The 13,986-nt window shown below is 35.8% G+C and overlaps 1 protein-coding gene and 1 non-coding gene across 2 annotated transcripts in view; both read right to left on the bottom strand.

Moving 5' to 3' along the window:
• Positions 1 to 13,986, bottom strand: part of ACBD6 (acyl-CoA binding domain containing 6) — a 193,237-nt gene that overhangs the window by 120,271 nt on the left and 58,980 nt on the right. Inside the window, exon 4 of the mRNA XM_043923241.1 lies at positions 13,825 to 13,907. Coding sequence (XP_043779176.1) covers positions 13,825 to 13,907 — 83 coding nt within the window. The remainder of the gene's footprint in view (positions 1 to 13,824; positions 13,908 to 13,986) is intronic.
• LOC122708417 lies at positions 2,152 to 2,349 on the bottom strand. The gene has a single exon (XR_006345193.1). It is a non-coding gene; the product is annotated as a U2 spliceosomal RNA (small nuclear RNA).

Raw genomic sequence — 13,986 nt, forward strand, 5'->3', positions numbered from 1 at the left:
GTTGCAGCAAGTGAACTCTTCGCTGCAGCATGTGGGATCTAGTTTCCCCACCAGGGACTGAACCTGGGCCCCCTGCATTGGGAGCCCTTAGCTCCTGGACCGCCAGAGAAGTTCCCCAAATCCATACACTATTAACATAATGTGAAACTGGATCTTTAAAAAGGTCTATCAGAATACAGTGGAGAAACAGTCCACCTCAAGCTAGAGAAAATGAGCTAAGTCTCCAGGAAAAAAAATCATGTTTTTAAAAAAAAAAAAAAAGTATGATCTCTTGAAAATGTTCATTTGCAGAAGAGAAAATGCTTTTCTAGATCATTTACTGTGGAGGGAAAAAAAATAGAGAAGTCTGAGACCAAAACCCCTAAAAGGACAAGTCTGATTTTTTAAATTAAGGCTTTATATAATACTATTTTAGCTATATTTAACTATCACAAAAAATACTTTCTATGAAAAAAGTGCATTCAGCATTCTGACCTGGGGATACGAGGGGCCTAGTTTCCTTCAATACAATAACAGAGACCCCTCTAATCCAATAGGCAGCAACTTCAACTGTGAGATAAAGTACTATGCCATTTTAAGTCATAATAAAAAATATACTTCTCACCAACTGTTTTGAATTGAAAATAATGGGGAGTTGGTGGTGGGGCACAGAAAGGAAAGTATGGAGGATCCTTGGGATATAGGTTATCCTTACCCAGTAACATTGGAGGGTTATTCAGAAATGAGAGGACCTTCTGGGTGTCCCCTTCCTCCTTAATCCTAACTGGGCATGTACACCTATGCCATAAGCAGTAAGAGAGTAAATAAAATACAAACTTATTTAACATGTTCCTATTGCTTAATATATTCTCAGTGTTTCTTAATATGTATCCTTTATATCAATTATTTTTTTTTTTGGTATGTGAATTTTTTGGAGGTCAGGACATTTTTTTCATCTGTATACCTGCTTATCAACTGTAGTTTATCATTACTAGGTATGTTAGGTACATAGAAGTATTTATAAAATACTTCAGGGTAGAGTACACAATGTAAATTAAATATAAAATGGGAAAGTCAATAAAATCACCACGAATGTGTTACAAAGCTCAGTGACTAATAATTAAAAAAATTAAGTGATACACTTGGGCTTAGTTTTTAAATAGAGTTATCTAACACCAAGTCATGCATGTTTTGACTGGCATGCCAGCAACCAAGCTGTCTTTATACAATGTCACCACCTAGTGGTCAAAAGGGAGAAACATCAGAAGCAACATCTGTGTATCTTGTATCTTGCCCCCGACAAGATTATGTACAATATACAAATCCAATTCTTTTTCCCTCTGTATTTCCCAGTTAATGCAGTCTTCCACAGGAAATTTTTCTCTGTACTTAAATGAAATGACATGTGCAAACCAAATATAGCAGAGCCTTAAAAAATGTTAGTGCCCTTCTACATCTTCTCACTTTACCTTCTCTTTTGATGCTTACCAGTTATCTTTCTCCTTTTCTCTGCTGAATGTGATAAAATTATCATATCCATTCTCTACAAATGAGTATGAGTTATTTTCATGAATACCCCCAAGAATGTCCCACATTATCCATAGCACAAGACAGCAAGACTCTCTTGAGATTACTCCAAATTTACTAAATTTGACAGGAAATACATTTAGCTGAATGAAAACACACACACACACAACACGTTCTTTGACATTCTTTTGAAATGTAAGGGCACACACTCATGGAAGAGAGGGATGATGTTTAAGTATGGTTGTCTTTCATCAGTCACAGGAAGATGAGATTCTTGCTCACGCCTAAAAATGCTATCTGCATCACTTTCTACAAAGATTGCATTTTCCTATCAAAAGACTATTTCAGATAGTTAGGTTTCATGGTGAGCCATCTAAAGTCTATTTACTTTTCACTGACCTTATAGAATTAAAAAACACATTTATGTAATAAACTCAGATATCTATTTAATAGACACATTCAGTAAATATTTCAACCCATTGTATTTATCAAGCAATCTGATATTAAAACAGCATTCCAATACATAATTAAAATTTATTGAATGAATGAAAACACAAAGAAGACCTTAAACATATACTTTAAAATCAAGATCAGAATTTTATTTTATTTATTTTTTTTTTTGAGACAAAGTTTATTCCCCCCGAAGGGAGGTGCACCGTTCCTGGAAGTACTGCAATACCAGGTCGATGCGTGGAGTGGACAGAGCAAGCTCCTATTCCAATTCCTAGTTCCAAAAATCCATTTAATATATTGTCCTCGGATAGAGGACGTCAGAATTTTATTTTTAAGTAAACTTTCTATTTCAAGACAACTGAAGATTCACATGTAGCTGTAAGAAATAATACAGAGAGCTGCTTCTGTTTTCCCAAGTTTCCTCAATGGTAGCATGCTCATATGTTTTTTAAAAAATGGATTATCAGCACCATTGTTTCTAGAAAACTGGTACTGACAAACCTATGTGCAGTGCAGGAATAGAGATGCAGACATGGAGACACAGGAGGCAAGGAGAGAGTTAGCACTGACACATACACACTGTCAGGCATAAAATAGACAGCTAGCGGGAGGCCGCTGTGTAGCGCAGGGGCTCAGCCAGGTGCTCTGGGATGACCTGAGGGGCAGGCAGGTGGGAAGGAGGCTCAGGAGAGGGGGGATATATGTACACTTAGAGCTGAGTCACACTGTTGTGCAGCAGAGACCAAACAACATTGGAAAGCAATTATATTCCAATTAAAGTACATTTTAAAAAACTGGATTGTCGTTATAGTATTTAGATTCTGTTGGATACATCTAAAAGAATGTTTATTTTAAAATTCCATTATTTACAAAATGTCAGAAATTATGCCCTTTGCAATTATTTAAACTTTTAAATAAAAATTTTAGATGCTGGGACTTGCCTGGTGGTATAGCGGTTAAGAATCCGCCAGCCAATGCAGGGGACACGGATTCAATCCTTGGTCCGGGAACTGAGATCCCACATGCCACAGGGCAATACGTTTGTGTGCCACAACTACTGAACCCTCAAGCCACAATCGCTGAAGCCCACACACCCTAGAGCCCAGGCTCCTCAACAAGAGAAGCTACTACAATGAGAAGCCCGCACACCGCAAATAGGCAGTAGACCCACTCGCTGCAACTAGAGAAAGCCCACACGCAGCAATGAAGACTTAGCGCAGCTAAAAAAAGTTATTAAAAAACATTTTAGAAGGTATCATAAAAATATAAAAGGGAACAGTCTTCCAAAATCCTCACAGGGACTACAGCAGCAGAGGTTTTTCAAATATCATTGCTCCAACCCAATATTCTATAAAGTAGAGGCCCAACGCAAGGAGTGGGCCACTCAACCAAAGATGAGCAAAGAGGGCATCACAGAAGGGTTGACATTACAACCAAGGCTTGAAGAATATACTGACAAACCAGCTAAGTGACTAAAGGATCTTGAAGAACAGAATAAAAGGAAAAGAAAGAAAGTGAAGTCACTCAGTCATGACGCAGAGACTCTTTGCGACACCATGGACTGTAGCCTGTCAGGCTCCTCCGCCCATGGGGTTTTCCAGGCAAGAATACTGGAGTGGGTTGCCATTTCCTTCTCCAAGGAATCTTCCCGATCCAGGGATCGAACCTGGGTCTCCTGAATTGCACTAAGTAATAACTTTCACCAAGTAATAACTATTCTCTGACTGGATTACATATGCAGTGTATTTAGTTCTAGGATCAGAAAATTCTTAAAAGCCTCAAATAAAAAAAGTTCTATTTACTACCTTACATATGTTGATAACAGTCCCTTCAAATGAAACCACTTACATTTTTAACATATTTTTCTCATATTTTTTCACGCAAACAATAACAAAGAAGAGATCAATGCCCCAGGTACTTCTTGTAGATAACTTGTTATACTGGAAAGGTTATTTAGGCATAAATTATATTTAAAAAAAAAAAACTAGTTACTAAAAATGCATTTTCACCTGTTAAAACCTGCTTAACTCTAAAAAAGTTGATTGAAAATTTCTGATACTTTAAGTGTCCATAAGAAAAATGTAGTTCAGTTCTGATCAATCCCTCTAAAACCAGTGCCCACATCAGAAAAATCTATAGAATCTCTTGGCTACAGAGATGAGTTACATTCTCAACCATTAAGGTAAGTCTAAAATCAATAAAAACAATTAATCTAAGGGAAACATCATCATCAGTATATTGATAAATGAAAGACTACAGTCTCTAATTATACCAGTGAAGCACATTTTTAAAAACACTAAATGGAAAAGAAATTTAATTAAAAAATGTAAACTGAAGATACTCACTATATTAATATAATAACAACTATCAAATTCAATTTCAGTAATTGGAGATTACAATGATTCCTCAAACATCTCAGAAGCAATACAGTGTAGCACTTAAGAGCAGAATTACTAACCCTGTCACCTTGGGCAAGTAACCTAACCTCTTTGAGCCTCAGTTTCCTCATCTGTAAAACAGGGATATTTACAATACCTACATCTCATAGGATCATTCTGAAGATTAAGTGGAATAATATATATATAAAACACATGCAGTATGGTTACTAACATATAATATGTGATCAATATATGTTAGCTGACATTATTACTAGCTTAAGATTTTAGCATATGCTGTAAGGTAGAATCATTTTTCATACTCTTATATAATACTCTCAATCAATTTACCCAACAAATATTAATTGAACCTTCAAGGAAATAAAATAGGCCAGTTGGTTGGAGCAAAGTGGACAACTGGGAAGGGGAAAATTGGCATTAGATGAGATGATGAGGGGCCCTGCAAGACAGGCTAAGGATTTTAAAATTCTATCCTAAGTGTTATGGGAAATCATTAAAGGGTTTTAAGCAGGAAAGTGATTGGAGATTTGATTTATAAATCTGGAGGAGACAGCAAGGGAAGTGAGGAATCCAGTTTGCAAATCATTCTGTAGTGTCCTGGCCAAGAGATGTAGAGTAGTGATGTTAATGCAAAAGGTGGGATAGCGACGATGATGAGGCAGATGAATTTGGATTATTTTGAATATGAAGAAACAGAATTTCTGATGTGTTAGAAGATGAGAAAGAGATAGGGTAGACCAATGTTTAGGCCTAGGAATGGCATACTTTACATGATATACTGTTAAAAATATTTATCTAATGAATATATAAAATTTTGTATTAGGTAAAATTTAAAAAGTAGAACCATGTAAATCATGTAATAATGTCTTTTTTTATACAGAATTCAAATTTCAATAAACACCAGCATTTATTAATATATACAATGCAATTAGCAAAGATTTCACAAATTGCAAAGCAATGAAATGAACCAAAACTGCTTGCTTTCAGCATTGAGAGAACAGCTGATAACAATTCAATGAGAAGATGACTTTGTCTATCACACAAAACTGACATCTTTGCTAACACTTTTAAGATATCTTTCTTTAAATGCTTTAAATGTAAAGCATTTAACAGAAGAAAACATTTATTTATATTATCTATAATACATATGACTAGCTTTTATTATAATAGACATAGTACATCCATAACTAATGTATCTTTATACTTGTGAGCACACACACACACAAAACTTTGTAAGACTTAAACAAGACTAAGTGCCTAGCATTTCAAAGGTACTACATACGAATAAGGATATGAGAGAGAGAGAGAAGGAAAAGATTAGAAGAAGGAAGAGACAGAAAAAGAAGAGTCGAGGAAAGGATGAGGGGGGAGGAAAAAGAAAGAAGAGATGGAAAGAGGAAGAGAAGATGATGGTTTTAGTTGATGAATGACCTCTTGTTCAGCAAGGGCTGTTGATCTGCAAACAGGTGGACTTGCCTATATGCTTGGTTGGCATCATGACACTGAGCACACAGGAGCTAAATAAAGCACGTAAGAAAAGGGTGAATATGAGAGCCAGGAGACTCTTACAACAGTTACTGTTTATGTCAAGACCTGCTCGTCCCAAGGGACCCATTTTCACATAATCTATAATTATCTCTTCGCTTTAATCGCCTTGTCATTCCTGAGGCTCTCATGGGCACTGGAAGAGGAAAAGCTCATTAACTAAACCTTTTCTCCTCTCTCCAGCCACCCATGGCTTTTAATTGCTTGGTGTGTTATTATCTAGGAGTGCAACTGGGATCATTTTCATAAGAAAGGGAGGTAGAGAGGAGGAAGGGAGCCATGAGTCCCTGAGGTATGCACCACAGACAAACCTTTGCTTTCTCAATTATTTATGCCAGCTGAGGTTTTACAGGCTGAATAAATCCATAACTCAAGTTCATTCTGAGCAATCACATTCTCAGGGGAGAGTTGCCCACTTGCCTATACACACTTGTGCAGTCCTCAAAGAATAAGCAGAATGTAACAAGACATATGTCATCCAATTTATCACCTATCACCAAAGTGTTAACACAATGTTGATCCTAGGCAACACAGTGAAATAGGGAAGAGTTTCACTACTAACTACCAGGAGAATCTTTTTGGTGCTCACAGCAGTGATATCAGTGGGACAGTATTATCCCAGAGTGATGTAGCCTACTGAAAGCATAAAAATTCAAATACTCAACTTTTAAGTACAAAATATGTGTAATGCACACTCTGGATGCTTCAGAGTCTTAAACAGATTTGTTAAAAGCTGATAACAATGTTAAGCTTTGAATAAATAATTAAATGGAATTTCATACCATTTGGTTTTATAAATCTCTTATAATAAAACCATATATGCTGCAGTTTTTTCTCCAATCACATCTCTTTCAGGAAAATCTTAGAGTACAATTTATGTATAAGTGAATAGCTTTTACACTAGTTTTATTCCAGTTCATATTTTCACCAGAAACACAAAATTAAAGCACAAAATTAGCACCTTTATTCTAGTTTTTTTTTTTTTTAATATATATATACTTACAGTCTACAACTTTAGAATCAGGTCTAGAGAGCAACTAATGAAAAAATATTTCTAAAATATTTTCAGAATCTATTATAGTTTAAAAATTTTAACTTTATAAGTCAATGATGAAAGCATCTCTTTATAATTCTACAGGCTTTTGTGTCTGACCACGGCAGTGACCTCTGGTATTTTCTGCCAAAACAGTTCATTTGTCTCACAGAACAACTAATCAATTCCAGAGCCCATCAATCATTTTAGTTGTATACTGGTCTGGTCTTGCTTAGAGAAGGTCCAGATGGCTGCCTGTGTAAGTGGGATTAATAAAATTCTGACAGATTACGTAGCATCAAACTACAGAATATAACAAGGAAGATCAAATCAATTGCAGGGTAGGTTGGATATTGTACACGTTTCATTTGTTGTATTTTAAAATCATGCCCTGATTTCTCCCTTTATGTGCCAACCTCCAGGTAAAACCCTCTCAGTTATACAAGTCACTGAAAGTGATTACTTGTTAGTGAGTCAGTATATGCATTGCAGAAGCATCTCTTTACAAAGCCTTATACTTATTAACCAGAGCTTTTTCTGCCAGTCTGCAGTTTAAATGAAACACAACTGATCTCAAGACTAGAGTAACCGTGAGTCACAAGACCTGTTACTCTCTTGGTTCTATAGTTTCAAACACAGATTTCTCCCTTCCTGGTTTGTCATTTTCTTCTGCAAAAGCAAACAACCTGTACCTAACTCCATAGTTAGGTCCTGACATGTGTTTTTGGCTCCTGCCATCAGTCCTGTGCCCTGGATCGCTCCTGGGGGGGCTCTATGTTCCTAACAATACTAATAAAACTAATAGTTACAAAGTAACCTATTTTGTGCCGCATGTTATTCTAGGATGCCCTGTATAAATATTTATACAATCCACAAAAATGTCATATGAAAAAGGTAATATTATCATCCCCATTTTAGAGATAAATAACTTGTCCAAGGTCACAGAGCTAAAAAGAGATGGAACCAGCATTTGAATTCCAGCAATTTGGTTCCATAATTTTTTGTACTTAATTAGCCTCACCTTATATCCCCTCCATTATATTACAGAACAATGAACTAGCTTCAGAATGAGAAATTGGCTTCAGGGCTGTGGAATAGTAACACAGAGATCTGTACCTATGACATTATATTGTCATTTTCTGTGACAAAGTGGAAATAAAGGTCAGAACCAAAACAGGTAGGGAGCAAGCTCAGAACTGGCCCCAGTGGCCCTTGGTTCAGAAACATTTACAATAAAACTAAAATGGGCCCTTAACTTATCACCTACAATGTATTTTCGTCAGGAAACTGCCACAACATTGGAGACCAAGCCTTACTTAGTAAATGGGTTCATTAGATAACGATTTTCCTAATCTTCAAAAATGTGGGAAAAAATTAGAAGTTTATATATTAAAGTACTCAAAAACACATTCAAAATACATTTTAATGTTCTTTTAAAAAACCAATGGTTCAAAAGAAAAAAAACAATGGTTCTATAGAAGAAAGCTTTTCATCTAAGTTTATCATTTGATGTTTCTAAAACTATAAAAGGACTCCTCCTGTCACTTTTACCTCAGTTGAACATAATCCTGCCAAGAAACCAATGAATCTCAATTAAAGAACTATTTTTTCTTGGAAAAATAAAACACCAGATAATAAATTTCACCAAAGAACAAGCAAAATTTGACTCCATAAACCTCAACAAGTAGCCTGTTTTCATTGTTGCAGCTGCATTTTTTTTTTAAATTTATTTATTTTAATTAGAGGCTAGTTACTTTACAATATTGTGGTGGTTTCTGCCATACATTGACATGAATCAGCCATGGGTGTACATGTGTCCCCGATCCTGAAACCCCCTCCTACCTCCCTCCCCATTCCATCCCTCAGGGTTGTCCCAGGGCACTGGTTTTGAGTGCCCTGTTTCATGCATCAAACTTGGACTGGTGACCTATTTCAATATGGCAATATACATGTTTCAATGCTATTCTCTCAAATCATCCCACCCTCGCCTTCTCCCACAGAGTCCAAAAGTCTGTTCTTTATATCTGTGTCTCTTTTGCTATCTCGCATATAGGGTCATCATTACCATCTTTCTAAATTCCATATATATGCGTTAATATACTGTATTGGTGTTTTTCTTTCTGACTTACTTCATTCTGTATAATCGGCTCCAGTTTCATCCACCTCATTAGAACTGATTCAACTGTGTCCTTTTTAATAGCTGAGTAATATTCCATGGTGTATATGTACCACAGCTTTCTTATCCATTCATCTGCTGATGGACATCTAGGTTGCTTCCATGGCCTAGCTATTGTAAACAGTGCTGCGATGCACACCAGGATACATGTGTCTCTTTCAATTCTGGTTTCCTTGGTGTGTATCCCCAACAGCGGGATTGCTGGGTCATATGGCAGTTCTGTTTCCAGTTTTTTAAGGAATCTCTATACTGCTCTCCATAGTGGCTGTACTAGTTTGCATTCCCACCAACAGTGTAAGACAAAGATGCCATAAAAAAAGAAAACTACAGGTCATTATCACTGGTGAACATAGATGCAAAAATCCTCAACAAAATTCTAGCAAACAGAATCCAACAACATATTAAAAAGGTCATACATCATGACCAAGTGGGCTTTATCCCAGGGACGCAAGGATTATCCCAGGGACGCAAGCATACACCATATTAACAAATTGAAAGATAAAAACCATATGATTATCTCAATGGATGCAGAGAAAGCCTTTGACAAAATTCAACATCCATTTATGATAAAAACCCTCCAGAAAGCAGGCATAGAAGGAACATACCTCAACATAATAAAAGCCATATATGATAAACCCACAGCAAACATTATCCTCAATGGCAAAAAATTGAAAGCGTATCCCGTAAAGTCAGGAACAAGATGCGGGTGCCCACTCTCACCACTACTATTCAACATAGTTTTGGAAGTTTTAGCAACAGCAACCAGAGGAGAAAAAGAAAGAAAAGGAATCCAGATTGGAAAAGAAGTAAAACCCTCACTGTTTGCAGATGACATGATCCTCTACATAGAAAACCCTGAAGACACTACCAGAAAATTACTAGAGTTAATCAATGAATAAAGTTACAGGATATAAAATTAATACACAGAAATCCCTTACATTCCTATACACTTACAATAAGAAAACAGAAAGAAAATCAAGGAGACAATTCCACTCACCATTGTGACGAAAAAAATAAAACACTTAGGAATAAGTCTACCTAAAGAAACAAAAGACCTACATATAGAAAACTATAAAACACTGATGAAAGAAATCAAAGAAAGCAACTGCATTCTTATACTGAAGAAACAATAGGGACTACTCTATAGTCCTTTAATGGAGCAACCCAACGTTTTAGTACACAGTAGTTTTTATCATAATCTACTTTGTTATACTGGAATTCTGTTACATTACAGGATAAATTCTCTAAAATAAGAATATGACTAGCTGCTGTGATTTCGGATCTGCTGTAGTAGTAACAAAATTACTGTTTATAATTAAAAGGAAGGCTTTTGATGGCTCTCTCACACTCATATTCCTTACTGTTTCCTATCTCAACAATATGTTCCAGAATACAAAGATTTAGATCATATCATAAAAAGACTAATACTTAGATAACAATGAAATAAGGCCAGAGTAAAAGTTTTGCCAATAACAGAGGTTCACATTTCACTCAATTAATCAATAAGGTTTATTAAACATACTCACATGTAGATGCCAAAATTACCAAAAACATACTATTCAAAAATGAAGAAGTTAAGCAGCACAAATACCCACAATATTTTGCCTCATATAGACTCATATAATAGATGTGTGCTGAGTTGAATTAAAATTTCTACTTCTTGAAAATAAAGCTACATTATTTTATCATTGCTTCTCATGATCAAAAATCTAAATACTGACTTAAATCTAAGAGTTACTTCTGTAGGAATTAGATAGAGGATAGGCTAACTTTTCCAGTTCAGCTTAACTCTATCTTAGGAATATTCTAAGTACCCAGATATCTACTCTCAGATCAACTGGAGTACATTTGATTTGCTTTCTGTTCTGCAGAGCTACTGTGATCAGTTATGTCACTAGATATTACGAAAGAAACTGTGTTCAATGTGTCTTGAAAAACACTAGAGTCTGGGAGCCCAGTATACTAGAGTCTGGGAAATCAGTATACAAAATAAAAATCACTATTTATAGATAAGTGATTGATAGTATTAGAAAGTTAAATATAGTGATTTAAAAAAAAAAAAAGTTTAGAAACGATATCCATTTAATTGTCTAACTAGGAAAGTGGCCTGTACATTTCTTTAGAAGAAGAGGTGAGGATGGGCATGTCACCAGCAACTCTGCACTTTATGATGGGTGCGAGTACAGTCACCAAACTCTCAGCTCTGCGGGGGAAGTAGCTGTGGATACTTCCCAAGCTCTGGACACTTCTACTCTGTACCTACTAAGTTCTTGGAACTTCCCCAGTTACTGAGAATACCCAGATGGATAAAATATGATGTGTGCTCTCCAAAGACTAAAAGTCTAGCAGAAAGGATAAATTTTTAAAAAGTATAATAATCCACAGATGTACAGAACAGACATTTGGACTCTGTGGGAGAAGGTGAGGGTGGGATGTTTTGAGAGAACAGCATCAAAACATGTATATTATCTAGGGTGAAACAGATCACCAGCCCAGGTTGGATGCATGAGACAAGTGCTTGGGCCTGGTGCACTGGGAAGACCCAGAGGGATCGGGTGGAGAGGGAGGTGGGAGGGGGGATCGGGATGGGGAACACATGTGGATCCATGGCTGATTCATGTCAACGTATGACAAAAACCACTACAATACTGTAAAGTAATTAGCCTCCAACTAATAAAAATAAATGGAAAAAAAAGCAAAAAAAAAAAGTATAATAATCCAGTGCAGCATAATGTCATAAATGCTACAACAAAGGTATCAACAAAAGACTATGCTCACACAGAGAAAGAATGACTAACCAACCCTCTTAGAAAAATGACTCTTAAAAATTTACTGACTTAATTTGAACATTTAATAAACTTTGATTAGTAGGGTTAAGGTTCTAATATGCCATTTTTTTAGAAGCTCTAAGTACAGAATATACAAATTAAGAACCCCCAAAACACGTTCTGAACCTATAAGTGTTAAGGGAGAGAAGGAGTTAAACTCTGAAAATGTTTTCTTCAGCTGTGCTTCCTCAAAATTGGAGGGGCTTCTCAGTGTCCTCACAGTGCCTCAAAGGAATCATGGCGGCAAATGTACTTCAGGTCAGTAGCGTTCTTAAAAGGTTTTCTTTATCCCCCTCAAATCTCCATCAGGCTTCCACTATCTCATCCCAAACAAACATTTAGTCTAAGTAAAAACAACGTGCTTGCTATGCAAATAGATTCAAGACAGGACCGCTAGTTTTGAATCTGGTCATTAACCAGAACGATGAGCATTTAAAGTTTCTGATTCATAGGGGTATCAATAGCTTTCCTTCTAGTATGCTACTTGGGAATTCTTATCGTTACTTCTTTATGTGGTGAGTAACGTCAACAACTCTTTTGAAAGAGTGAAGCATCAAATTTTGGTACAATTTCCTCTTCATTCTCTGAAGATAGATATTTCCCTTCAATTTAGGCGAACTCAATTTCCACGTGAAAATTACAACTCATTTATTTCATGTTAACAAGTAAGAAAAGTAAAGTTCAGATAATGCAGAAAGGGTAAGAGCATCAGAAGTTCCGATTTTGTGTTTTTGCTTGTAAAGCAACAATCTTAGAAGAATACGTCACCTGCTTTAAAGCAGGACCGAATCCTTTTCTTGATTTACAGTGTTTAAAGAAAATGATTGTCCAAGAAATTTCATACATAACATATAAAATTCGAAACCTTTGTTAAATAATACAAAACGACCTTTAAAATTTTTAAATTTTGGTAAAAAATACATAGCATAAATTTATCATCTTTACCGTCTCTAAGTATACAGCTTAGTAGTGTTAAGTGTATTCACATGGTTGTGCAACCAGTGTCCAGAAGTTTCTTATCTTGTAAAACTAAAACTCTACACCCATTTAATAAACAACTCCACATTTTTGACACCCTCCAACTCCTGACAACCACGATTCTATGAATTTGACCTCTCTTGATACCTTATATAGTGGAATCATACAGTATTTATCCTTTTGTGACTGCTTTATTTCACTTAGCAGAGTGACCTCAAGGTTCATCCATGTTCTAGCATGTGTCAGATTTTCCTTCCTTTTTAAGGCTGAATAATATTCCATTATATGTAATACCACATTTTGTGTATCCATTCATCATCAATGGACACTTAACTTAGGTGCCTTCTTCCTTTTGCTATTGTGAACAGTGCTGCTGTGAACATGGGTATACAAATATATCTTTGAAATTCAGCTTTCAATCCTTGTGGCTACAGAACCAGAAACAATTGCTGGATCATATGGTAATTCTTTGTTTAATTTTCTGAGGAACCTCCCTACTGTTCTCCATAGTGTGCCATTTTACACTCCAAAATGATTTTTAACTTGAAACTAGAGTAAATAAACTACAAAAATTAAAGTATTCAAAAGAAATAATGATATTTTGAGGAAAACTAGTAAGAACAACAACCAAAATCCATAGCTTTAGATCTGAGACACAAAACCTTGCCCTATGAACTACTTATGTGGGAGAAAGGTTATTCTTTGAATCAGACACAGATTTTTAAAATTATACACATAAAAATTAATTTTGTGCCATTTATTATCCTTCTAGAGATACCACCAAATCAGTTTCACGTTAAAAAGGAGTTCTTCAAATGAAAGTTTTAAGGATTAAATGAACACACACACATATATATGCACATACACATATATGTATATACTCCTATTATTAAAGACAAGAGAATTTACCTGATGATTTCTTCGTGATACAGAGAACTAACAACTGGCCCACCAAAACCCGTATTTGCTTCTTTTCCTTTCTTCTCTGGTGACTGTAGGGGGGAGAAGAGGAGAGAGGTAGAAAAAAGACACATGGATTGAAGCAGTGTACATTTACAGTAGTTACAAAAT

This window comes from Cervus elaphus, chromosome 14, assembly GCF_910594005.1.
Source record: "Cervus elaphus chromosome 14, mCerEla1.1, whole genome shotgun sequence".
NCBI classification, from domain to species: Eukaryota; Metazoa; Chordata; class Mammalia; order Artiodactyla; family Cervidae; genus Cervus; species Cervus elaphus.